At 39.4% G+C, this 24,379-nt stretch overlaps 1 protein-coding gene across 1 annotated transcript in view; it reads left to right on the top strand.

Moving 5' to 3' along the window:
* The window catches only part of LOC102990625 (toll-like receptor 3), a 59,031-nt gene extending 35,989 nt beyond the window's left edge, over positions 1-23,042 (top strand). The window contains 14 exon segments of the mRNA XM_055081365.1: positions 3,670-3,780; positions 4,059-4,197; positions 6,449-6,591; positions 7,913-8,038; positions 8,924-9,094; positions 9,678-9,868; positions 10,708-10,862; positions 14,321-14,424; positions 14,885-15,094; positions 16,865-16,985; positions 18,215-18,314; positions 18,317-18,342; positions 18,427-18,505; positions 21,034-23,042. Coding sequence (XP_054937340.1) covers positions 3,670-3,780; positions 4,059-4,197; positions 6,449-6,591; positions 7,913-8,038; positions 8,924-9,094; positions 9,678-9,868; positions 10,708-10,862; positions 14,321-14,424; positions 14,885-15,094; positions 16,865-16,985; positions 18,215-18,314; positions 18,317-18,342; positions 18,427-18,505; positions 21,034-21,107 — 1,750 coding nt within the window. The 3' untranslated portion in view covers positions 21,108-23,042.
* The last annotated feature ends 1,337 nt before the right edge of the window (positions 23,043-24,379 follow it).

The raw sequence follows: 24,379 nt of genomic DNA, 5'->3' as shown, positions 1-24,379 counted from the left end.
GGTTGCTTCTAGAATGAGCTTGTATAAGTCAGGGCTTACCATCCTGCGTTCCAACCCATTCAGAATGCAGTACTCATTTCAGACAATCTTTTTAAGCAGAAATATAAATTTTGAAAGCTGCCATCACTGTTTAATAATTGAATTTCATTTTTAAAAATAAATTTATCTATTTATTTTTGGATGCGTTGGGTCTTCATTGCTGCGCAGGCTTTCTCTAGTTGTTTCGGGGCTGTGCAGTGTGCGAGCTTCTCATTGCGGTGGCTTCTCTTGTTTTGGAGCGCAGGCTCTAGGCACGTGGGCTTCAGTAGTTGTGGCATGCGGGCTCAGTGGTTGTGGTTCACGGGCTTAGTTGCTCCGCGGCATGTGGGCTATTCCCAGACCAGGGCTCGAACCCTTGTCCCCTGTACTGGCAGGTGGATTCTTAACCACTGCGCCACCAGGGAAGTCCGTAATAATTGAATTTCTATAGGGCAAAGTGGCAGAGGTTTGTGGGCTATCAAGAGGCAACTGTTAAAAAGTAAAAGTAGATAATCTAGTTATTTCTTTGACAACTGGAATGGAGTGACTCGGGGAGATTGAGACTGAGCTTTAATTTAACTTTGATGCACCAACAAATTAGTGCAATATAGTTTGGTGGTTGCACTTCAGTCTACCCTAAAACCCAGATCCTGTCCTGAAATGAACAGCCTTTAACCTACTGACTAGCAGCATTTTATCATCTCTAAAATGTAAGCCATATGGACAGGAACTAGTGTAAAACTGTTATGTCTACATATTATGTAATAAAAGCTTATTAGACATCCCAGCACTTTCAAGTTTTAAGATATTTATAGACACATACTGTAAATTGTGTATACTTTCCTAGACTCTATAGATTACATGAGTTGATAGTTACAGGGAATTAAAGATGTTCAATATTATGCCTGAAATAACTACAATGCATGGTTAGAGGACAGAGAAACCACAAGATTCAAAAGAAAACGTAAAAAGAAAAAAGGCAAGTTCTATACATTCTGTTCTTCATTCACAATGTCAGTAATGTGGATCCTGGAGAGACATGGAAATCAGATGGCCTGGGTCCTGGAACCAGCTGCAGCCCTATCTGCTTTGTGACCTTGGAGAGTCATTGAGTTTACTGGGCTCAAATTCCTCTTCAGAATTCCTCTGAACTTTGTGGTCAAACGTATATGTTATTAAGCTGAACTCTGACGTTGAAGACATTCCACAGAAGTATAGGGACTTTGAAGGAAAGGAGGCAGGGAAGAGCCGAGGAGAAAAACGCTGGAGAAACGATGTGGAGGCAGCTGGTGTTTTCAGGCATCTGTTTTATGGTAATCCGCCCCCTACCCAGCATCCCTGAGTCTTGAAGACCTCCAGTCCTCAGCTACACTTTGAAGTGTGTAGGAATGCTGATCTGCGCAAGGATATGATACAATGTCAAGAGAGGAATTCCTTCTTCCATTTTGTTAACAGCTTTCTTCTTAGTTTGAAAAGTCACCTCTTTTCCCCCTTAGAAAAGGGCGAATTTTCTGAAGGAAGAAATAATTGTTCATTGAAAACAAACTGGCATGAGTCTGATTAGTGAATTTAGCTTTCAAGTTGCACAAAAGGCAGAGGAGAAGCTCAAAGAAAGAAAGGTGGATGTGAGTGGATCAGACACTCCATATCTGCTACACTAAGAGCTGTGGATCTTCTTTCTTCATAAAGGATGAAAAATTCTCCGGCAATATCTTGGATGTGGAGGATATTTTCATGTCCAGTCACAATGTCATCTTTTGTATTAAGCACGAACATTCCGAGTAATTAGAGGGCCAAAGCACGCTCTTTGTTGGAGGTACTAATTTAATCTTTGCCTAGTGATTCTTCCAATAAACAGAGAGCATCTCTAGGTGTCAGGCAGTATTTTAAGTGCTACAGATAGAAGATATTAATAAAGTATCAGGAACATCCCAATAAAAAACTAAAGTCCCAAGAGAGATGTATATAATAGGAAATGCCGGGAGAGGTAAAAAAAACAAAAAAATGGTGTTTTCATCGTGTGGCATATGCCAGTAATAATAGCAGTGAAAGCAACCTGATTTACCTGGCTTGATTATGTAGACACTTTACAGACTTCATCTAATTTAAGTCTCACAACAACTGGAGAAGTAACTTGCTCAAGCACACAGCCTGTCAGTGGCAGAGCAAGATTCTAATCCATGTTATTATTCTATGGATATTACAAAAGAACAATATTTTATCTAATTCACCACACTGAGGTTTAAAATTCTTTCTCAATAACAAGCAAATTAACTCATATACCAGTATATATTTTGTAACATTCAAAGCAGATCTATTTGATGTAATTTTTTGTTGATTGCCTCTTTTATGTCATAAGCATTTTTATGTTTATCTAGAGTTATAGAGTCATGTGGAAATAACTGAATAGGGCTAGAGGTAAAGCAACTTATTAGCATAAAAGCTTGTCCTGTATTCTTTTCTCTGCTACCCTTTCTTTAACAGCTTTATTCTCAGGATTGCTTGGTGTACTTACAACTGTTGAGCAATAAAGAGAGGAAAAAAATCCTATAATTCTGTTATTCTCTCTTGTAAAGACATCTATATGATCGCTCACCTCTGTTTATAGTAATTAATTTGTTTTAAAAATTCTCTTTTTTGTAGAGTACTGTAGGTATACAACTAAGGACAGAACTGATTCTCTGATTAATATTTTTTAAAAACTCTATTTACATACAGAAATATAAATGATGAAAATTAGGTACCCTTTAATTGAAAGCAAAAGCAAACTTTTTAAATGAGTGGTGTCCCTGTTAGAAATATTGAAAGTTGACTTTTTTTCCCCAAATGACTATCATATCTTAAGTTAATATAAAATATAAATTATTTGTATGGGAAAATATTATTTCTATAAAACAACAGAAGTTGTTTACTGTTAAATGTTAGGAAGGTATTTGACTAGAGGGAAGTAAATGTTTTAAGAGGTTCAATGAAAGGACATTTTAATGATTAACACTAACTGGGCTATACCAGCCAGGTTTAATGCCTTATTTAAAATTGAGAGATTTCTTCTGTTTTAGTTTTCCATTACTGTTAATATTTTAAAACTCTCTACAAATCAGGCTACAAATGAAGCTAGAATGCCAAACTAAAGTGAGTTATTGTTTGTGTGTTTCAGTCATTTATTTCTTTATGTGTTTAGTGATTCAAACAAAATTGATATATTTCGGAATTAATAAGGAATTATCGAGTTTTTTTCGTGCAAGGCTGGTTGGCTTTTGCAAGCTCCAGGGCACCTGGTCAAGGGATACGAGGGACTTGAAATCTAGCTCATGTTTCCATTGCCAAGTTTTGGAGTGAGTCTGTATCCACCTAGGTTTGGAGCAACTTTTACCAGTCTGGCTGAGTCACAAGAAGTTGTTTTTTTCCCAGTTTACATAACAGTTCATGTAGGTTAATAACAACCTTTATTCTAAGAAAAATAAAAATGGTAGGGAACTAGGCTCAGTGTCTTGAGGTGTGTGTGGGCTGTGTGTGTGCACACACGTGTGTGTTTAGGGGGCCATGGTAGGAGGAGAGGGGCAACTATCTGCAAAAGGTAATTTTAAATGTCTTAATGAATACACTTATTACATTACAGATACTTTTCATGTTTTATTTTATTTTTTTCAGAAGAGGACTGCCACAAGGATCTGGAAAGCAGAGTTTTGCTGTGAAAAGCAAAGATCCTTTACCTACACATTTTACAAGAAATGTACAGAAAGCCATTGATAAATATACCTGGTAAGAATTAGTCTGTTAAATGTGTCTGATTGCAAAATGAAAATGTGCCCATAATGAATATGGGAAGCAAAGTCACTGCTGGGCCATGAATTTCCACAAGTAAAAGAAGCAGTTTTATTTTTAGCCAACTGAAATGTTGCACTGTATACATCTTTTAAAGTCGGTGTACTGTGGAAATTAACCAATATATTTAAATAGAGGAAGTAGGCACAAGGTCAAGCCACTTCCCAGTATGACCTTCTCAGTAAATGTTATTTATGTTACATTGCTTCCTACAGTGAATCCGTGTCATCATTTTCATCAAGTGGAAGCCCCATGCCCACAGAAGCTCCCAACTCCTGGTCTGGGTCTGGGACACAGAGTTCAACCACAGGCTTATCAACTGAGAGGAGCTCCATTTACTCTTGGAGAGATGATGTATGTCTCACAAAATTTTGGATAATCCCATGGTTACAACTTATAATGGTGACTTGCTTTCTTATTTTAAAAAAAATCTTTTTACCAATTTTAAAAGCATTACCTAGGCCACACATACATATACATAAATATAAAAGCACTTACATGTCACACATGAAAACTGGAAATACAGAAACTCTAAGGAAAAATAAAAATTGCCCGTAATCGCATAATCTAGAGTCTTAGATGTTGTTAGTTTTGTTTTTTCCACCTCCCAACCCTCCCCCTCAGGTTGTTATATATGATTTCTTGTATAATACCTATGGCTGGAAATTCAGGAGAGACTCTGACAATTAGGAGCTTGAGTAAGAGAAAAATTGGGGGAAAATAAAAGCTGTAAAGAAGAAGAATCACCACGATTAGGGAATTTCCCCTGAATATTCTAGAATATTCCAAGTCAGATATTTTACTTCTAACGCTAGCTGGAAGATGTTAACGGTAACCCTTTAGGGCGACTCCGCTGGGTGGGACTTGCAGTCTGCAGCCCAGGCTCACATTCAGATCTCTGCGATTGTGCGGTGGCCGACCTCTTAGCCCCTCCAGAGTCCATGAGAATTCCCGGACACCGGCTTTGGTGAGGGCCCTGTGGCTGTGGAAGAGTCCCCAGGGTAGCTCCTTGGATGTTCTAACTCCTGCTCCTTTCTTGTTTGTGTTCTGGTTTGCATTGCCTTCTTTAAAGCCCGCTCTCGCCTGCACGGCACGCGGGGGTCTGCTCCCAGGGATGGTTTTGTAGCAGCGGTTGTGCAGGGGGCCAGAGGGAGAGGGCCGTGTTGAGGGGGTGAGACTGAAGGGGAGCCAGCTGTGAGTCAGGCCCTTTCAGACAGGATGGGACTCTGTCACTTGGGATGAACAGCCCGCACCCTCACGCCCGCGCCCTGCCGCCCTGGCTCTTTGGTCAAAAATGTGCCGACGGTAAGACGGCTGAGGACCGTTGCTTTATGAAGCGATACGGTCCAAATTCTGGGATTCCTTGGTACAAATTTGCAGGTAATTATCCATAGAGAGTCTTATGCCTTCCATGTATAGAATTTACTCCAGCCCCTAGACAGTAAATTTTGCTTTGAATCTAAAAACATTCATTTACTTTTTGATGGGTAATATTTGCAAAAGCAACAAAATACAAAAGACGGAAAAATGAAAATAAGCCCTCTTCCACGCTCCAGCCACCCAGTCCCCTCGTAGGAGGCAAATATTCTTCTGAGTTTTCTCCTTATTTTCATTTAAAAAGGGGTAATTCAACTCCCCTGCAGTCTGGGAATCTAGTTTGTTATCAGTTGGGGGGAAAAAGTAACATGGAAAATATCGAATTTTTGCTGTGAAAATCTATGAAAAGTCTATGAAAATCAACCTAAATTGACCATTTTGCATCAGGTATGTCAGGCCGAATACGCACTTCGTCGCTCTGAGTTGTGGGTTAGATTTCAGGTTCACCTGCCACCCCCCAACCCCCGGGGAGAAAACTGAGCAGGGCTCTCGCCCTGCAGCCCTGGTACGGTGTTGGCTCTTCCACTTGTAGTTATGTTCATTTTTTCCTCACTGGCTGTGGAGGCAATAGGTCTGTTACTTCTCCATCATGGAGAATATACAGAAAGGCTGGAGGGTTTTCTCACCGACCATTCACTGTGGTCATAGCCCAAGAACCTCTTAAGGCCACACAAGGAAAATGAATGCTCTGGCCCCGCCCTAATAACCACATCTCTTAGGATACCTAAGGTGGGTTTCTTTTTCTGTTTCCTTGATTAAAAGAAAGTGAATGGCCCTTTCTATGAAATAATTTTCCTTTTCATTAGAAAAAAAATAGTTTGTAATTTGTAGATGTACTTAGGTGTCTCATGCCCAGCTACATGAGGGACACATGTCTGTGTACATATATGTGTGCATGTGTAAGTGCTTAGATATATGTTGTGTGTGTCTCTGTTATTATCAATGTCTGTGTCAATAGGTATGTTCATACCTGAAACTACGTCTATGTACAATCTTGAATAAGTCTCATAACTCTAGTTATGAGAATTTCTAGTAGTAGAAGTTATCTCTATTTAACAGTTAAGGAAACTGAGTCTCAAAGTGGGATGTAATTTTTCAGAAGAGTAAAAATTGGAGCCCTGGTATGTCTGAGAGGGCTCCCTCCTATATAAATTTGTAAGTATCATTGATTCCGAAGCCCGTATTTACAACTTCTGGTCTGGTAACTAAATGTGCATTTCTATTTTAGGAGTTTGACAAAGCCAATGCACAGAAAGTACAGCAGTTATTCTGGGAGGTCGAGGAAATGTTATTTGAAGGGAAAGTAAGCCCTCAGACCCAGAATCTACAGGCTGAATGCAGTGAGTGGGCAGGAAGGTCCCTCCATCTGAGGTAAGGAGGTTGTTCATAGTAATTCTCCAGAATGTGTTTGGGAACCGCTCACTCTTGACCTGTTCAATAAATTGGATATATTTTGAGTAAAAGCACTTGTCAAAATATGTATCTGGAACACATGTCCTTTACTGAGAAATCACATCCTTTGCAACGGTGTCTGAGGAAATCTGGAGACATTCCAATACTCAAGTGCATTTTAATTTGTGAGAAGCAAATGTAGCTCATCCCCAGAAAGGCATTGCATGCATCACAAATGCGAGAATGGAAGAAGGGCAGGAGTTACCCTTTACCTTCACACTCACTAGTCTGTGAGCAACATGTATCTGCCCTTGAGAGCAGTGCACAGGGCGGGGTTGGGCGGGTGAGGTGAACAGAGTGATTATTTGCTGAGTGATTGGATAGATGAATCTGACCATCTCACCAAGATTCCTTATGTAGGAAGGATCATCTATTTTTTTTATATCAAAGATGAAAGATGTAGATTGAGTAAAAAGGGAAGATCTTCTTCCTTCAGTTACTCAGCCAAACCTACTTAGAGGGAAAAAAAATAATCCATGTCAGTTATCTGAAGTTCCTCTATATTATATCTGGGGAGAATAAATTAGAACACTCATACAAATGCTGATAGGTCTTCTGGTTACCTCAGCTAAGTAACTTTTTAAAAATCTTGACTAAATAGGTGTTTATTTTTCCTCTCCAGTCCTTCGTAAGCCCCTGCCTTAGTGTGCACTAGATATCAATGACGGATGCGGACTTTCCTAGGCATCGTGATGCACTTGCTTAAAATCCAGGAGCTCAGATCTGTTTCTTTCAGTGTAGTCTTACATACTTAAGATAAAAATGAAGGAGGAGAGGGTAGAAAAAAGAATAGATGACAAGGACTGTAAGCCTAGTGTATATATTTACATAGTTTTCTGCATTATGTATATATCAGTTAGCATTTATAGAGAGCTTCTGTGTGCCCAGCATTACCCTAGTTGTCTGAATCTGATTATCTATCAGCCACCCGTTAGTCCTACAAGGGCACTATTATTCTACTTTGCATACAACATCGAACTGATGAAATCAGTGGTTCAGGGAGCCTGAAAACTTTGCCTCAGGTCCCTTCATCAGTGGCAAGAACTGTCTATCCTCTTCCCTCAAAGCCTGTGGTTTTCCTGTGATCCCGTTACACTGCTCGTGTACTAATATCTACCTTATCACTTCATACACGCTTCTTCAAAATACTATAGGGAAGACCATTACTCAACTTTTAAAATTGCAAAACATCTTTCCCTTTCCAATCAAAACTATTAGTTTCCTTTTTTTTCACTTGCAGAGTATTAGGAAGACAGCTCATCCTGCCCACTGATGAAGGGGTCCGGCATTTCCAGGGCAGCAAACCTGCTTCTGCCGTCCACAGACCCTTCTTTGACGACTGTGAACCCAGCAGCAGCATCAGAGAGTATGTTGCTAGAAGTTACTTTTTTTTTTTTTTTTTTTTTTTTGCGGTACGCGGGCCTCTCACCGTTGTGGCCTCTCCCGTTGCGGAGCACAGGCTCCGGACGCGCAGGCCCAGCGGCCATGGCTCACGGGCCCAGCCGCTCCGCGGCACGTGGGATCCTCCCGGACCGGGGCACGAACCCGCGTCCCCTGCATCGGCAGGCGGACTCGCAACCACTGCGCCACCAGGGAAGCCCTAGAAGTTACTTTTGAAAAATATTTTCAATTGCATTTTAGTTATACTTTTTCATGTCTATCTGAGCCATGAGCCTTGGCTCCAACAATTTGGAAGTTTAGATTTCAATGAAGGGCAGGTACAGAGCATTTTTTTTTTACCCAAGATGCTTCTGATTTGCAATTGATGATGATGATGGTATGTGTGTGTGTAATACAAATATCAAGGGAGTTAACTTTTAAACTGTTTCAAAGGCTCTGATGCAAAATAAAAAACTGCTTTATTGTGATGGATCCTAAGCCACAGGGCAGTAGCATAATAAATAAAGCTCTATTCCGTTTTTTTTGCTCACTAACAGATTTTGTTAGTGAGCAAAACTCTATGCCATTCACACGTATTCGGGACTGTGCCATGATATCCCTTCATTACAGCAAAGAGGATACAAACTTGTAGAATAATTTAGACTTTTAAGAAGCCCTTAAAAATTTGAATGATGTCTGAGCCAAAATGTTGCTTTTAAGTGTATGACTTTTGTCAAATATAATATTTAGTGATTTTTAAAATTTGGGATTCTGTGGCTTTATGGATAATTTAAAGACCCACCATGATCATGTAGACATTGTACTGTTGACGTTCTACAAACCCTCACGGAGAATCTGATTTTCCCCATAGGCTTTGCATCGCCGGCTCTCAAATAGTTCCGGCCGCACTCTCAGCCCTCACCCTGCCAGGTCCTGTTGGCCCAGGGGTTGTGGACCTCACGGCATGTTCATCCCTGGAAGAAGAGGTTTATGATGTGGATGGAAAGATTGAAGAGTATTTCGCTTTTGACAGAAAAGAAGAGTAAATAGAATTTTATTTGACATTGACTTAGTACAATAATACTTATTGGGCACGTAGTTTGATTATATGCTCATTTAGTGTTTTGTGCATTTTTCACTTATCCAAAAGATTTTCCATCCTTTTGAGAGTAACGTGCTCCCCGAAGCTTTTAGATTCCTGGCAGGATGTGGATATGCTAGAGCAGCGTTTCCCTTTCTTACTGACAACGTGGCTCAGACAGAAAACAAGAACTGTGTTCAGCATGTTGTCGAAAGTGGAAAGGCAACTAGCGGCCTTTGTCCCCCGGGGCTCCAGGTGCCCTATACCTGGCCATCCAGGGGGCAAAGGGGAAAGTCCAGTCTCGGCACTAAGTGCCTATTTGGTTCTTAGACAAAAGCTATCAGTATTGCATAATAAACATTTGCCTCCTGATTGAAAGCTGATACATTAAAAAAATAGCAAAGTGCTGTTTAAAAAAGAATGTTGGGTTTATTTATATATGAATGATGTATATATATGCGTGCATGTTGGATAGATAGATAGGTGGCATTATTTGAACTTCAACCTTTGATACTTTAGTAATGAGAACGGGTTTTGTCCTTAGTGACGGGGACTGTCTTGAACAAAACCCAGCTCATCACCACAGGACGTGGCATAAGCATGGACTTCCTCCCGTATCCCCGCATGACTGTGTCAGAGACGCGGTGGCTGCAGAAGTGTTTGATCACGTCTGGACAACTGTGGTGGAAATACTGGAAAAGCTGATTAGAAAAAACTGGGAAATTACACTCACAGGTACTTAATTTGTAGAAGTTGACCTAATGAGAAGAAAAAATAACTGCTGTTCCTCCGCTTTCTGCCCCACCAGTTTGGCCAAATCTAGGACCTGACTGGGGTGAGAAGGGAAGTTGGGTTTTCTGCCTTTATTCACAAGTGAGCTTTAATCACTTCAAAAAGGACATTCTCGTTTTTTGAGCTATAAAAATAAGGTAGAGGCATTTCTGAAAAAAACACAGAAATACACAAGAAAGAAGCTACAAGTCACTTTTTAAATTCTGGTTTAAAAAATTACCTAACTAATCTCTAATAATGGGATATTGTTTTTAAATTATAGATGATATTATTTATAAAATAAAATGTAAACAAAGCTAATTTATTAATCACTTCATTTACCTGTATAAAATGTTCTCTAAACTACTTGAAACTGAGCAGAAACAAAGTATGGAAATGTCAGTGGTGGACAGTAGTGACTAGTATTAACCAATTTGTATAATAGGGAAATAATCATTAAATATTAATAATTAAATTTTACTTAATTAAATTTACTTAATTAAATGTCACTTTTTCCAATCAAAGGGATTAATTGGGATATTATAAAATACCAAGAATCCTTCTTGCCCCAGTGTATAATCCCAATTTTTCTACATACCACTGAAATGATAGTCATTTCATTAGATGCTCTTGGAAAAGTGTCAGCCCATTGCTCTGTGGGGTCTGTCCTCTCTATAGGAAGGTTCAGCAGCCACAGCAGACTCATGGTATCTCAAGAACAAATAGTCTCTTTGAACAGGGGATTTTAAGTACATGTATTTGATAGTATTTTTCTTAATAATATTGATTTTTCATTGGCACAGAAGGAAAAATACAGAAAGAAAAATTGAAAGTAGCCGAGAATAAATCTCCACCTATGGTCATTTCCTGTATTAATGCTGATGTGTCCAGTGTTCCCCCATCCAGAAGTTCTGAAACTCGAAGTGTATCCCTGGCTTCTCATCTTAACCCACCTCAGGTAGATGCTTTTCCACTCTCTCTCTCTTTCCTTCAATCTGTATATCTCTGGCCTCAGTTTGTCAAGAGTGCCATTCTATTAAATTCTGTTATCAAGATATTTGGGTCTGTTGGCCAATAAGACTAAAATTTTAAATTAATTATTTCATGGAGTTGAATAGAATCGCCAGATTCTTGAATAGAGTAGGGACACTCAGATTGAGACTTTCCACCTGCTTGGAACTGTAGAGCTGTTTCCATATTTTTGAAGAAAAATAATGCTTTCCCCCAATAGTTCTAGCCAATTTGAAGGTTACACATGTTCTCCTTTCCTCCCACCAAAGTGATAAAAGACTTGATCAATGAGTATATGTTGGGTTCATTCAACCTTAATTGAGTTTGTATTAAGTGAACTGTATTAGGTGTTTTAAGGAAATGTAGAGATGAGCACAGCATATTCCCTGACCTAGTAAAGTGAAGAGTATGATACAGGTCAGATGCAAAGTCTTCTGTGAGCGTTGTACAAAAAAGAGTTGTAGGAGAAGCAGGGAGAAAATGATTTATTCTGCCTGGAGTGAGGCTTTTTTCTTTTTGGTTGGAGGTGAAATTTGAACAGAAACATGAAGAAATGAGTAGGCTTTCCTGGATAGGAATTCTGAGTGGGTCAGTTCAGACCCACATGGAGGAGTGAGGGAGGGGAACAGTGATTGGACTGAGGCTTAGAGAATGGGATACTGGGACAAGCAGAGTCACTGTGGCAAGACCAGGGCGTTTGGAATCAAGAGACCTATGAGGGGAATTATCTTGGACATGTTGTTTAACTTTTCTAAACTTCAGTTTCTTTATCTATAGCATGAGGGTAATAATATGTTGTTCAAGGGATTGTTGTGAGGATAAGTCATATAAATATGTGAGAGCTCCTAACACAGGTATATACTGGGAACTCAATAAATTTTTCTTGAATTGTGTCCCTATTCTAAGATCTAGTGGAGGGCTTCCCTGGTGGCGCAGTGGTTAAGAATCCGCCTGCCAATGCAGGGGACACAGGTTCGAGCCCTGGTCTGGGAAGATCCCACATGCCGCGGAGCAACTAAGCCCGTGCGCCACAACTACTGAGCCTGTGCTCTAGAGCTCACGAGCCACAACTACTGACCCTGCGAGCCACAACTACTGAAGCCCGTGCTCCTAGAGCCTGTGCTCCACAACAAGAGAAGCCACCGCAATGAGAAGCCCGTGCACCACAATGAAGAGTAGCCCCGCTCTCTGCAACTAGAGAAAGCCCGTGCGCAGCAACGAATACCCAACGCAGGCAAACATAAAATAAATAAATAAAATAATTAAAAAGAAAAAAAATGATCTAGTGGAAGCTGAGGCTGGAAAGGATGAGCTTGCTTATGGGAGACCTTCAGGAGTACTAAGGAGTTTGGACTTTGTTTGCACAGCCCGTCTGCTGTGGGGAAGCAGAAAAAAGATAAGACAGGATTCCTGGTCCGTACAAGTTAGTTGGAGGGAGTCAAGCCATACCAAACAATACTACACACACACACACACACACACACACACACACACACACACACAAAGAGGCAACCTAGAAGATATGTTTAGAGTGGATGAGAGTTTGAGCTTTGGATATAGACTACAACTTTGGAGTCCAATGTCACAAGCTATTGACTCTGTGATCTTGAATCTGCCCCTTTCTTTCAAAGCCTATTCCATTATCTACGGGATCTATGAAATAGGAAGCCGTGAGAATTAAAGGAGATAAGACATTTAGTACAGTGTGTGGCATAGAGCAGACTAAGTGTTAGCTTCGATTATTATAATCAGATGCTAATTATAGATCATATCATTTTATTATATTATATATTGTAATTAGATGTCTTTTAGCTCATAAATGCTGTGGGGCTCAGAGGGAAAATAACATACCCTCACAAAGTAGAGTAATACATGAACTAAATCCTAAAGGACAGGCAAGATTTATTAAGCTGAAAAAGAAAGGGAGGATGACAAGGCAGAGACAAAAATATGCAGCCAGCATAGGAGCAATAGGGCCCGAGGTTCACGGAGCAGTGGATTCAAACAGAAATATCTAATAGGATTGTTTTACCCTCTAGTTTAAGGGCTTTACAATTAGTCTTTGTTTGTGCTGTTCAAAAGAAACTTTTGGAATTGTTACCAGTTTAATGAACTTTTTGGTCTCTTTAAACTGCTCTGACAGGTTCAACAGTATTGCCCACTTTTCACATTAAAATATGAAGTATGAATCGCATATAAAGGAACAGTTGACAACCTAGAAGAGAACCTTTAACTATCAGGCAATATAAATACACTTGAGAAATACGGAGATTTTTAAATCTAAGGATTTTTTTTTAACAGATATTTTGTAGTGTTTACAGTTTTTTAAAATGCTTTTTATGGCTATTTTGTTGTTTGCATTTGGATAAAAGTTAAAAGAAAGTGAATGGGCAACAAAGTTTAAAGTAAAAATAAAATACTAGTAGAGTTTATTTTGAAATAGAGCATTTTAGCGATAATCACAATAGGTCTTAATTTATTCCTTTAACATTTACTTTTATATATATTCAATATGAGGAAAATGTGATTAGGGGTGCCACATTTTTCTCGAACTCTAATTCTAGTTTCAGAAATCTTGTTTGCCTGAAGCTATATATTATTTTAAATCCTAGTTGGTCATATTACAGGATGGAATAGGAAATTAATAATTATTTAGCCCTTACTTGGTGCTTTCACCAAGGTTATCGAATTGAATTCCCTGAATAACCCTATGAAGTAGGAATCATTATCCCCAGAGTAAAGATTAGGAAGTTAAAAATCTTTTCAAGATGACCAAGCAGGGGGCATTGACAACTGGGATTCAAATGCAAGCCTTTCAGAGTCTGGGCTCAGGTTTTCCCAGGCTCTGGAGCTGGTCCGGGAAGCTCACTGGGGTGAGGGGTGAAGGGTCGGGTGGGAGCAGAGGTGCCAGGCAAGCTGACCAGTGGGAGCTGGGACACCTTTCCTTTGCTTCTCCAGACTCTCTGTCCACCCTCTTCACCCTGGTGAAGGTGAACACACAGCGAATGAACAGAGGGCTCCCTGCCCTGCAGCTTTTGGGAGCTCAGAGCATGGAGGAGAATGAGGCCTGTCTTGTTTCCTCCTACCCCTTCTACTGGGTCACAATGGGCTGGTGGCATTTCTCCATCAGCTACCCTGTCCAGATTCCAGAAACCTCTCCCTCACTTCTTGCTCCTCCGAGCCTAGGTGTGGTGATGTGTCCCTACTGTTAACAAGCCTTGGGGAATTGGTCATTCCTTATTCATTTCCCTTCACATGTCTTTAGAAAGTATAGTCCCTTTATTAAATGCACCTCAGATTAGCCAGTTTGAGGCTGCCCTTTGTTTCCTGCGGGTTCCTGACAGGTATCAGTAATTGCAACGGCTCCGGATGCTTTTTAATTTTTATTGTTTTCACTTTCCTCAGATTCATCGCTTCTCCAGTAATTTTTATAGTGACTTGAATGGTGTGATGACAATTCAAGCAAAACCACTTCAGCAGAGACCTACCTATTTTTCAGATAGAACACAGTACGTATAAAAAATAATCACCCAGCCTCTTCCCTGCGCTGGGGAAGACCACTAAAGACCACAGAGGACGAGATGATAAGCATTGCATTTAACCCCATGCTCCAAATGCGTCTGAGCACATACGGCCAACGTGTAAGAGTGAAAACAGCCTCTTCTAATGACAACCACAAAACAATTCCTGTTAGGTTGGGGCCGATAAGGAAAGGGGACTGTAGCTGTGAATTCTTAATCTTGCGGGCTATATGGTTTGATTACAATGAGAAACTTAAAACAATGAGATCTTTTCCCCCTGTCGATGATCCTTCACTGAAATTAAAATTGAACTGGAAATGCTGGTCTGTCCATTCATGCAACAAATAGGACTAAGTTCTATGTGCCAGGCTGTGTTCTAGCAAAGTCTAGTAATGAGCAAATGCGTAGAGCTTACATCTGAGTAATGAACTTGACTTCCCTCCCCCAGGAGTGCACAAGAGGAGAAATCACTGGGTGTAGGGGCCGGTGCTCTTTCCCCGGCCCAGCACCGTCTGGCACGGATCTTGGATGCTCGCGGACTACAGACTTCTGCAAAGAAAACACTGGCATACAGGAGGCTGCCTTCTCTTACCTCAGAATCACAGAGAATAAAAATCCCCAGTGTGTACAGTGATGAAGTTCTTAGGGGAACAAAACTGTAAGTCTTGTTTCTCTGGTGGTAAAACAAAGGTCACGGAGGATAGAGATGCTTGTCAATTAGCGTTTATGGTTTATTCTGGACAAAGCATCCCCTGTCAAATCTTATGTGGACAGTTTTCTAAGTAGCTCATTATTTGGATATTTAACATGAATTTGTTGCAGTAGTATACTTAGCTAGATACTAGAATATAAAGTCAGGCCAGGTATCTACAGCACAGGCAGCTAAGCACAATGAAACTCTTGATGGAGAGGGTCTTAGATGGGTTTCAATGGCTGAGTCTGTAAAACTAATCATTAGCTAATGCTTTTATATATACATAATTAATACTTTCATTGTGAGGTGTAAAAACTGATGTACGTAAGATGCTGTTAAAATAAAAGGGACCCATTAGTTTTTATTTATCTTGAAGGGCGAGTTTCATTCTGTGTAGGGACTTTCAGAAAAGCTTTTGACCTTAGGGATCAACATCAAATCATCGCCTTACTAGAAAGGAATTTGTCTCTTCCTTTACTGTAGAATTACGAAGGAGCTTTCCAGTTTTCTCACTCACTCAAGTGTGAGGCAATACTTATGTTAACAACAGCCAGTGTTTGTTGACTGCTTTCATGTTCCCAGCACTAGCTAAATGAATCACATTTATTATCTTATTTGTGACCTACCACAAACTGTGTTGCCCTATTACTGAAAATTTTCATTTCTTCTATATTTTCACTATTATTTTGTACAGTGAACATTATCTTACATAAATTTTAGTAAGGATGTCTTTAAACTGTTTCCCAGTGGTGAGTCCTAGAAGTAAAGCTACCAGGTCAAAGGTTATGGATATTTTTAAGGCTCTTGAAATATTTTTCCCAAGTTCTTCTAAGAATGGTTCTACCAATTTATAGACCCACTAGAAATCCACAAGACTCTTTCCTTGCAGCCTGTAAAAACTTTAGTTAGTATGTATATTTTAAAACTTGATGAGTCAAAAATTGTCATATTTTAATTTTCATGAATTTATTATTAATAAATAAATGAATTAGAATCTGTTTCTAGAATATCCATCTCTAGTCTTGTGCACAAATTAGACAATTTAATTTTTCCGTGTTAATATGTGGTAGGGAAGGTCTTTTATCATCATTACTCTTTCTTTGTTTAAATTACTCACCCATGTTGACAAATAAATTTTACAATCTGGTTGTCAAATTTTAAAAAAAGTATCACATTGGACCTCATAGCATTAAATCTATTAAAAATGTAGGAATAATTGACATTTTCACAAAACTTAGTTTTCCCATCAGAGAACATATTTTGCCTTTTATGACCTTACATAAATTTGTGTGGTTTTCCTCATCTAGGCCCTGCACATTGAGAATTAATTTTATCCTTCATTGATTGCTCTATTCCCTAAATTTCTACAGTGCTTGTATTCAGAACCAGACACCGTAGCACTATATTATATCAACTGCATTGCATTGTCATCTAATTACTTGATTCGTTTTCAGTACTTTGTAATCTTCTTAAGGAGGGAACTAGATCTTCAGAAACTTCCGTGTTCTGCGCAGGCGCTAGCATAGCTGAGCACTCAGGAAACACAGGCTCGCAGTCCTTAGTAAACACAGAGGTGGCCAGGGCTGGGACTCAGTCTCCCGCCCATCTTCCAGAAACTCAGCGCATCCTACTTGGCGTTTCCTTTGGGAGGCAGGTTGTGATGAATAGCTTTGCGGTAAGGTCTGTCCGTCTCTGGACCTGGGTGCTCAGGTCATGTTGTTGTTGTGTTTACAGGCAAACTGGCGTGGACCGCACGGCCTCCCCACCAGTTCAGACCTCAAGGAGCAGGTTGCCACCAATAGGCCCAGAGACTGGGGAGCAGAATATGGCAGTTCCCGGATCGCGCCCTGTTTCTGTAAGACAGATTTCTTAATATTTAAGTGCACCATTTACATTGTTTGTTGGAAAACAAACAAACATAATTTGGACACTTCCACATGAACACGGTAGCATAAAATGTCTCCATGAGCTGTTTCTTGAAAGTAACTGGCTTGTGAGAATTTATAGGAGGTAGGAGGATTAATTCAATATTTCGTGAAATAAAAACACGGCCCGAACTAAATCAGAAAGTCCAGGTGTCAAGGCAATATCTGATGGTCAGATGGTGTAGTGAAGAAAATAGCGTGAAGATTACATCAGGGGACAGGCAGATCTGTGTTTGAAGCCTGCCACACAAACTCTTTATATGATTTGCTTCCAGTTAATCTCCCTGAGCCGTAATTTTCTCACTTATAAAAGGGCAATAATGATTCCTACCTCAAAGAATTGTTATAAGGATTGAATGAATTTATAGATGTTAAATAATGCCTGGCATAGATTAAGAACACAGTAAGATACCCTGCCATTTTTCCTAGCTCTCATTTTTACAGTTAATCTTTCTTTGCCATGTTCACTGGAATGTAGGTACAATGTCTCCTTCACCCAAGCTCAACTCAGCCAAGCAACCACAGAAAGTCTGGGGAAGGTATGCTGCTGGTAGAAAGCCTAACCAGATTTCCCCCAGATTTATAATGGCTACTCACTTCACTCCACTACAAGTAACTTGTGTCTATTTTATAAAACACAGAAGACCCCCAAGTGTGGGAACATAAAGCCTAGAGAGAGAGAAACCAGCTGAGGCGGGGCTTTCTCTCGCATTCCTTCTACCTCCTTGAATATAACAGTAAAACTCATTCTCAGAAGGCAGAGTTGCAAAGCTTTAATATTTAACTTTAGAATATTGTGGCTTAGAGTGGAATCCTAAAAGCAGTCAAATATCACATTAAAAAAAAGTCAGATGCTTCACAAATGCATAATAACATTTCTATCATAGTTTAATATTAAGAATTTTATGCGGTTAAGGTTTTTAATCCATATTTACTTATTAAGGCCCTACCGCTTTACCGGGTTAAAAACGACAGTTACATAATTAAATTGATATGTGTGTTTAGTGGACCTTATACTTAGCAATATCTAAATAAAAGTTTACAAATAAGCGAGTGAATGAATGATAAACCAGCGACTGATTGAAGCATATATAGATTTTCTTTTGTTTCTTTAAGGATTGCATTTATTTTAAACAAGAGCATATCATCCTTCATTTAGTTCAGAGGAAGGCATCCGCAAAACCATGTGTTAAGCACAGTACCTGCCCGTGTAGAAAGATCACCCCTTCAAGAAAGATCTCTGGCCACGGAACAGTTTTCAAGCCCAGCACAACCCATACATTTCGGGTCGGTTCTCTGTTAACCATAACTTTCATTTTTAAAAATATTTGAAACAATAACTCATACCTCATTTTATTTTTCTCTTAACAGTCAGATATGCCTCGAAAAGGTTCATTGACACTGAGGAAATTTGCTGGTCACACATGGACAGGTCAAGGTTTTTTGACAGGTCAGTGTTCTCCATATACAAATAAAATGATGTAATACGTGAAGTTTCAAGTTTTGGAAAGAGAAATGGGAGATTATCAACCTTGAGAGGACAGTTTTGACCAAGAGTTTGTCATCTATGGCTATATCTCAGGAATCTCCATAAAGAGCAAAACTGCAAAGACAAGCACTTCTCTGCTGTTGGTTAAAAAACAAAAAGTAACTGAGTAAATCTGAAGATCGAAGTGGTTTTGGTAAACGATTCATGATTCAATTGGGCAGCATCTCATGTGGCAAACAGAGAGATATTCTGAGGAGTTGCAGGGCATGGAAGGCTTTTATAAAAGGAAGGCAGGACAAGGAAAGGAGATCATCAGCAAGGAAAAAAGGAAAGTTCATTGGAGGAAAGTAAAAGTTCAAGTGATGATAGCTTGTCTTTGGCTGAGCTGCTGGGTTTTCCATTGGCTGGGCTTGTTGCTGGTCAAGAAGGAAGTCTTCCTTCCTCCTGCTGGGGCAGGAATGTAGCTGCGCTTCCTGTTTGGGAGAGCAAGGTAGTCTCTTCCCGTTGGGGTCGGTCAGTTACTGATGTCTTCCTGGTGGGGTAACTGAAGGTGAGCAGTGGGCAGGGCATGAGAGGTCCCACTATTGGCCTTCCGACCCCAACTTTGGCTGAGGTTTCCTTTTATTAATTTGCACAATCTTAAAGGAGAAAGTGCCCAAAGTTTCCTAATAATTTAGAGCCTCACCCTCATAAAAAAGAAAATGCTGTCTTGAGTCTTATGAGAAATCAATGTCTCTCTCTGCTGTAGAGTTTCCATGCTTTTCTTCTGAATGAAACTATTTTTAGATTCTCTTTGAAGATCTCATTATAAAAATGCTTCACAAAATTAATACAAATCTTCTAGTTATTTTATGATGTAGAGTTTTACAGATAAATACTTATTCTCAGGTAGTATGCCATTTAAAGAATGACGTTTCTAGACTGAATTCAGGCCTATGATGTTTCAATTTTCAAAACCGTTACCAACATTTTTGTTCAAGGAGGCAACGTAGCATCGTCATGAGGTGTGCCACTCTGGAATCAAATGCCTCGTTTCCATCCTGACTCGAGCACCTACTAGCTGAGCACTTTAGGAAAGCCTCAACTGCTCCGGGCCTCAGTTCCTTTATAACAGACTAGATGGAGAAAACAATTATTGGAAAACAATTATTGGAAAAAAAGGACCTAGCTAGATGCCAAGCATACACTGTTTGCTCAAAAAATATGAATCATTTGTATTACAGATAATCTCAAATGTAGAGGATAATTTGCTGTTTTAAGGGAAATACTTAATATATTATCACTTTAAAATAAATCTAGTATAATTCAAGCACTGGGACAGCTCAGGTTTATCACTGTTTATGTCAGCCCTTCTATAGTTCTATAGCATAGTGATGTCAAAGTTTCTTTATTCTTTTGAGATTTTTCTCCTATGCTCATAGCTCTAAGCTGCTGTGTCTTTTTGTTGCTTTTTGCCTTGTGTATTCCCCAGGAGTATCCACTGTCATTTTCAATGACAATAGTTCTTTCTCTAAAAGGCAGCCATGGTATGTGGGAGACCGAACAGTGACGGTTGATAAATGTGATTCTGCGGATGGCCAGTAGACAGTGGTGCTAAGGAGTTTTGATGAATTCAGTTTCTGAGATGTTGACTGCAGCGTGCTAAGTGGAGATGCCGAATAGTTTGTTGGGCACACAGGAGTAGAGGTTAGGAGAGGAAACTGGGCTCTGAATTGGTTTAAAATCTGCACTCTTAATTTTTCACCAAATACTAAGGCACTGTATTCTCTTATCAATAACTTTGTGACAATATCAATAACTTTGTGACAACTATCATAGCGTGCTAAGTGGAGATGCCGAATAGTTTGTTGGGCACACAGGAGTAGAGGTTAGGAGAGGAAACTGGGCTCTGAATTGGTTTAAAATCTGCACTCTTAATTTTTCACCAAATACTAAGGCACTGTATTCTCTTATCAATAACAACTTTGTGACAACTATCATTATTGCTGGTTGGAGGCCTTTTTCATGTCTGTAGAAGTGATTGAGGGTACGTAAGAAAGAGAGATGTTCTGTATTTCTAAAGATGTATTTTCTTCTTCTCTGACAAGCAGGCTTGTGGTCTCTTGCTTACCTTTGCTTCCAGGTCCAAAAGCGCAGGGGCTATTAACTTATCAACATTATTTCTGTAGCAGAAAAAAAAAAGAAGAAGAAGAAAGGAGAAGCTGAGGGGCCAACGGTGGGAAGGACTTCTTAAGGTAGCTGACAGAGTTCTCCAGGGGAGCTCATGGCCAGGACCGAGGCCCCGCGTGGGGGGAGCACCCCTCTTTCTTCTCAGCACCCAGAATGGCAGTTTTTCCAGATGACTATTATTTCCTGATTTGTGTACAAGTGACATTAAGGTTTCTTTTGTTTGTTTTAAAATATATCATCTGCATGGAACATATATAACACGATCCTTTTGAGACCTGGGATTTGTAACATTTTAATGAGAATTTTGCTTGGTGTTTCAGGTTCACAATTTCCACCTAAATCTTTTCAGAGGACAACTTTGACTTTCAGAAAGAGATTCCAAGTGGCGTCTTGATGTGGCTTCACCAGGACTACAACACCTGCTGGAGCATTCGCAGCCTCAGGACACCATTTATCACCTGAAAAATGGAAGAAGTATTGTTATGTATCTGTCTGACAGTCCGAGATGTTAGACTGCCTGAGAGAAATGCAAACAAACACTTAATTTTGAACACTTTGTGCTGTAAAGAGAATACAAGTCAAACTCACCAACCTTCTTCATTATCGGAAGCATTCCAGTAAAGGTTCTTTAGGCTTTGCTCAGAAGAATCTGTGTTTATAATTCAGCCTTTTATTAATTATACACAGACACACACATGCTTAGTGCATGTATTCACACACTACTTAATATATGAAAGTATATTATCTAGGAATATGCCATTTTATCTAGGAGTATGTAACTTTATGTCTTGACATTTTTTGTCTCATTCTATTAATTCCATCAAAGTCCTAGTCACTAATAGATATTACTCCCTCCTTTAGAAAATAGCAAAGTCATCTTTGGTACAATATGACAGGTTGACTAATGTTCAGATTGTTCTAGTCATTTTATACCTTCTTAAAAAAGCACTTTAGTCATGAACCTCTTTGAGCAATGGCAGTGGCTGTCTTAAGCCAAGCTTGTTTTCATCCTCAAATTCAGGCAGTTTTCATCCTCAAATTCAGGCAGTCTATTTAAAATATAATAAAATATAAATGAATATAAATGTAGTTAAAATATATTACATATGGTTTCCTCTTTATTGTTTACAACGGAAGTGCTTGTCCACTGGAGGGAAAGCTTTGCAGAAGCATCTTCCTTATTTCATTATAATCTGATCTCTGCTCAATGTCACCTCTGCAAAAGGCCTTCCCCCCGGATCCCTCTGTTTAAACAGCATCTCTCCCCTCTGTCCTCTAGCCCTGCCTTATTTTTCCTTCAGAGCATGTGTCCTGACCTGACACTAATACAGAAAATGGAACAGAGAAGCCACAGGAGCAATGATCAATTGAAGGCAACCCTCTAGGGTCCTTTATCTTTTGCTCTTCTTTCCCCTTTACCTACCGTTGTTTTCCTTTATAGCGATCGAAACCCTTAGACTCAGTTTGATATTCTCAGATCTCAAATAACCATAATTTCTTCTTTTCTATCGATAATTATATTCTGTGAAGCTTTCATTAATCCAAAATGAGAGAGACTTTATATATATGTTTTTTGTTTGTTTTTTTGCGGTACGCGGGCCTCTCACTGCTGTGGCCTCTCCCGTTGCGGAGCACAGGCTCCGGACGCGCAGGCTCAGCGGCCGTGGCTCACGGGCCCAGCCGCTCCGCAGCATGTGGGATCTTCCCGGACCGGGGCACGAACCCGTGTCCCCTGCATCGGCAGCCGGACTCTCAACCACTGCGCCACCAGGGAAGCCCTGATATACATCTTAAACTAACATAGGTAGACTATCCAAGACTGTTTTTTCTTAGAAAACAACTGAATAGATTCCATGGTAGCTTTACTTTATCGGGCTTCAGAGTTTTGCAAATAAGAATCTATTATTACATATATTGACAAAGATACTTTAAAAAATAGAAGTACAGTGGTCTAGACTCATACCTTATAAACATTTTCTATTGCAAAATAAAGTACTATTTTAGAGATAACAAAGTCTTGGCTCTACCACTCACTTAAAAAAAAACAACAACCTGCTCATGCATATATTTTAACACCTGTATTAAAGATAATACAGAAAATAATTGAGAATTTATTAAATAATGCTTAAATTAAGGATGGTGTAGGGCAGTGTTTTCATAATAATCTACTTTGATAAATGAGTCTCATCTTAGAATTTCCCTAACAAAGTTTGAAAAAGACAGATCAAATTACTCCTGAGATCAATTTTTAAACTAAGGTTAGTGACTATATTAATTAAAATGTCAGTTTATCCAAAACCAAAGAAGAAATGAAGGAATTTAAAAATAATATGAAAACATGTAAAATACCATAGAAAACTACTAGATTGTATGAATTGAACACTAAAGGAAGTTTCCATAGAATTGTTATTCTGAACTAGAATGGGATTTCTATACCAATTAAGAGATACATTTTTATAATATCATAAATCATTTGCATCTTTTATTTTTGTCATTGTTTTCTTATGACTACAGATCATGGTTAGGATGTTTAATTCTTTAATTTTTAATAAAAAGTGTTGAGTTTTCAAAAATTCATTACATTTATAAAATCTTCTTTAGATTCCCAATTTTCAATATAATTTGTGTAAATATCTCTCTATTCTGCAGTGTCTAATACACAGGTTACTCATTCATTTATTTCCAACTCCATGGCAAATTTTCCCCGTGAATTCAAAATATATATCCATATATGTTTGTGAGGGTTTTACCTCATTTATGAGTACACCAATTTCATCTTCATTTCAGAAAAGGGCACTCCTGTGCAGCAACCATACTTGATATTCATCAAGCACCTCCTTTGTATACGATTCTGTTCTAAGCATTGGGCTGAACAAGACAAAGTTGTGCCCTAATAGAACTTATATTCTAGTGGAGGGCACAGACTGTAAACAAATCCATAGAAACATAAGGTGAGATAACAATCAGTGCTATGAAGAAATATTGAAAAAGGCCATGTGACAGAGAGCGGGAAGAGTTGCAACTTTAGATAGAACAGTCGGGAGGCTTTATTGCAGACGTAGTCTTTGAGCAAAGACTCAAAGCAAATGAGAAAAGAAGCCATGTAGAAATGAAAAAAAAGAATTCTAGACAGAGGAAAAAACACACAGCCCAAAACAGGAGCATACCTGGAGGTTTGAAGAGCAGCAAAGAGGCCAGTGGGACACGGGATGGAATTAGCAAGGGCGTAAATAATAAAGAATGAGATCAGCAAAGTAGTAGGAGCTGAGGGTTTAAGATCCTTTTTGGCCTTGGAAGTTGTAAATTATCTGAAATGGGGAGCCACTGGAGACTTTTGAGGACCGAGTAATCTGACACGAGATGATGTTTCAGATCAGATGATAGTGCTGCAGCTGGGAGAAGTCAGGGACTTTGGGTGTGTTCTCAAATTTGAGCCAATAGGATTTGCCATTGGATTGGATGAGGAGGGTAACAAAAAGACTCCAGATTGACTCCAAAGCTCTGGCTTAACACTTGGAAAGATGGTGTTGGCCTTTACCGAAATCGGAAAAAGTTCAAGAGGAGCAGATTTGGAAGCATGTTGAGACATGTTTGTTTGAGATGCCTGAGTGGAGATGTTGAGGTGTTTGGATATCTGTCCGTGGGGTTTTGAGAGGAGGTATAGAC

Source organism: Physeter macrocephalus, chromosome 20 (genome assembly GCF_002837175.3).
Source record: "Physeter macrocephalus isolate SW-GA chromosome 20, ASM283717v5, whole genome shotgun sequence".
NCBI lineage: Eukaryota > Metazoa > Chordata > Mammalia > Artiodactyla > Physeteridae > Physeter > Physeter macrocephalus.
The sequence above is the reverse complement of the archived record's forward strand: the minus strand, read 5'-3'. Positions and strand labels throughout refer to the sequence as shown.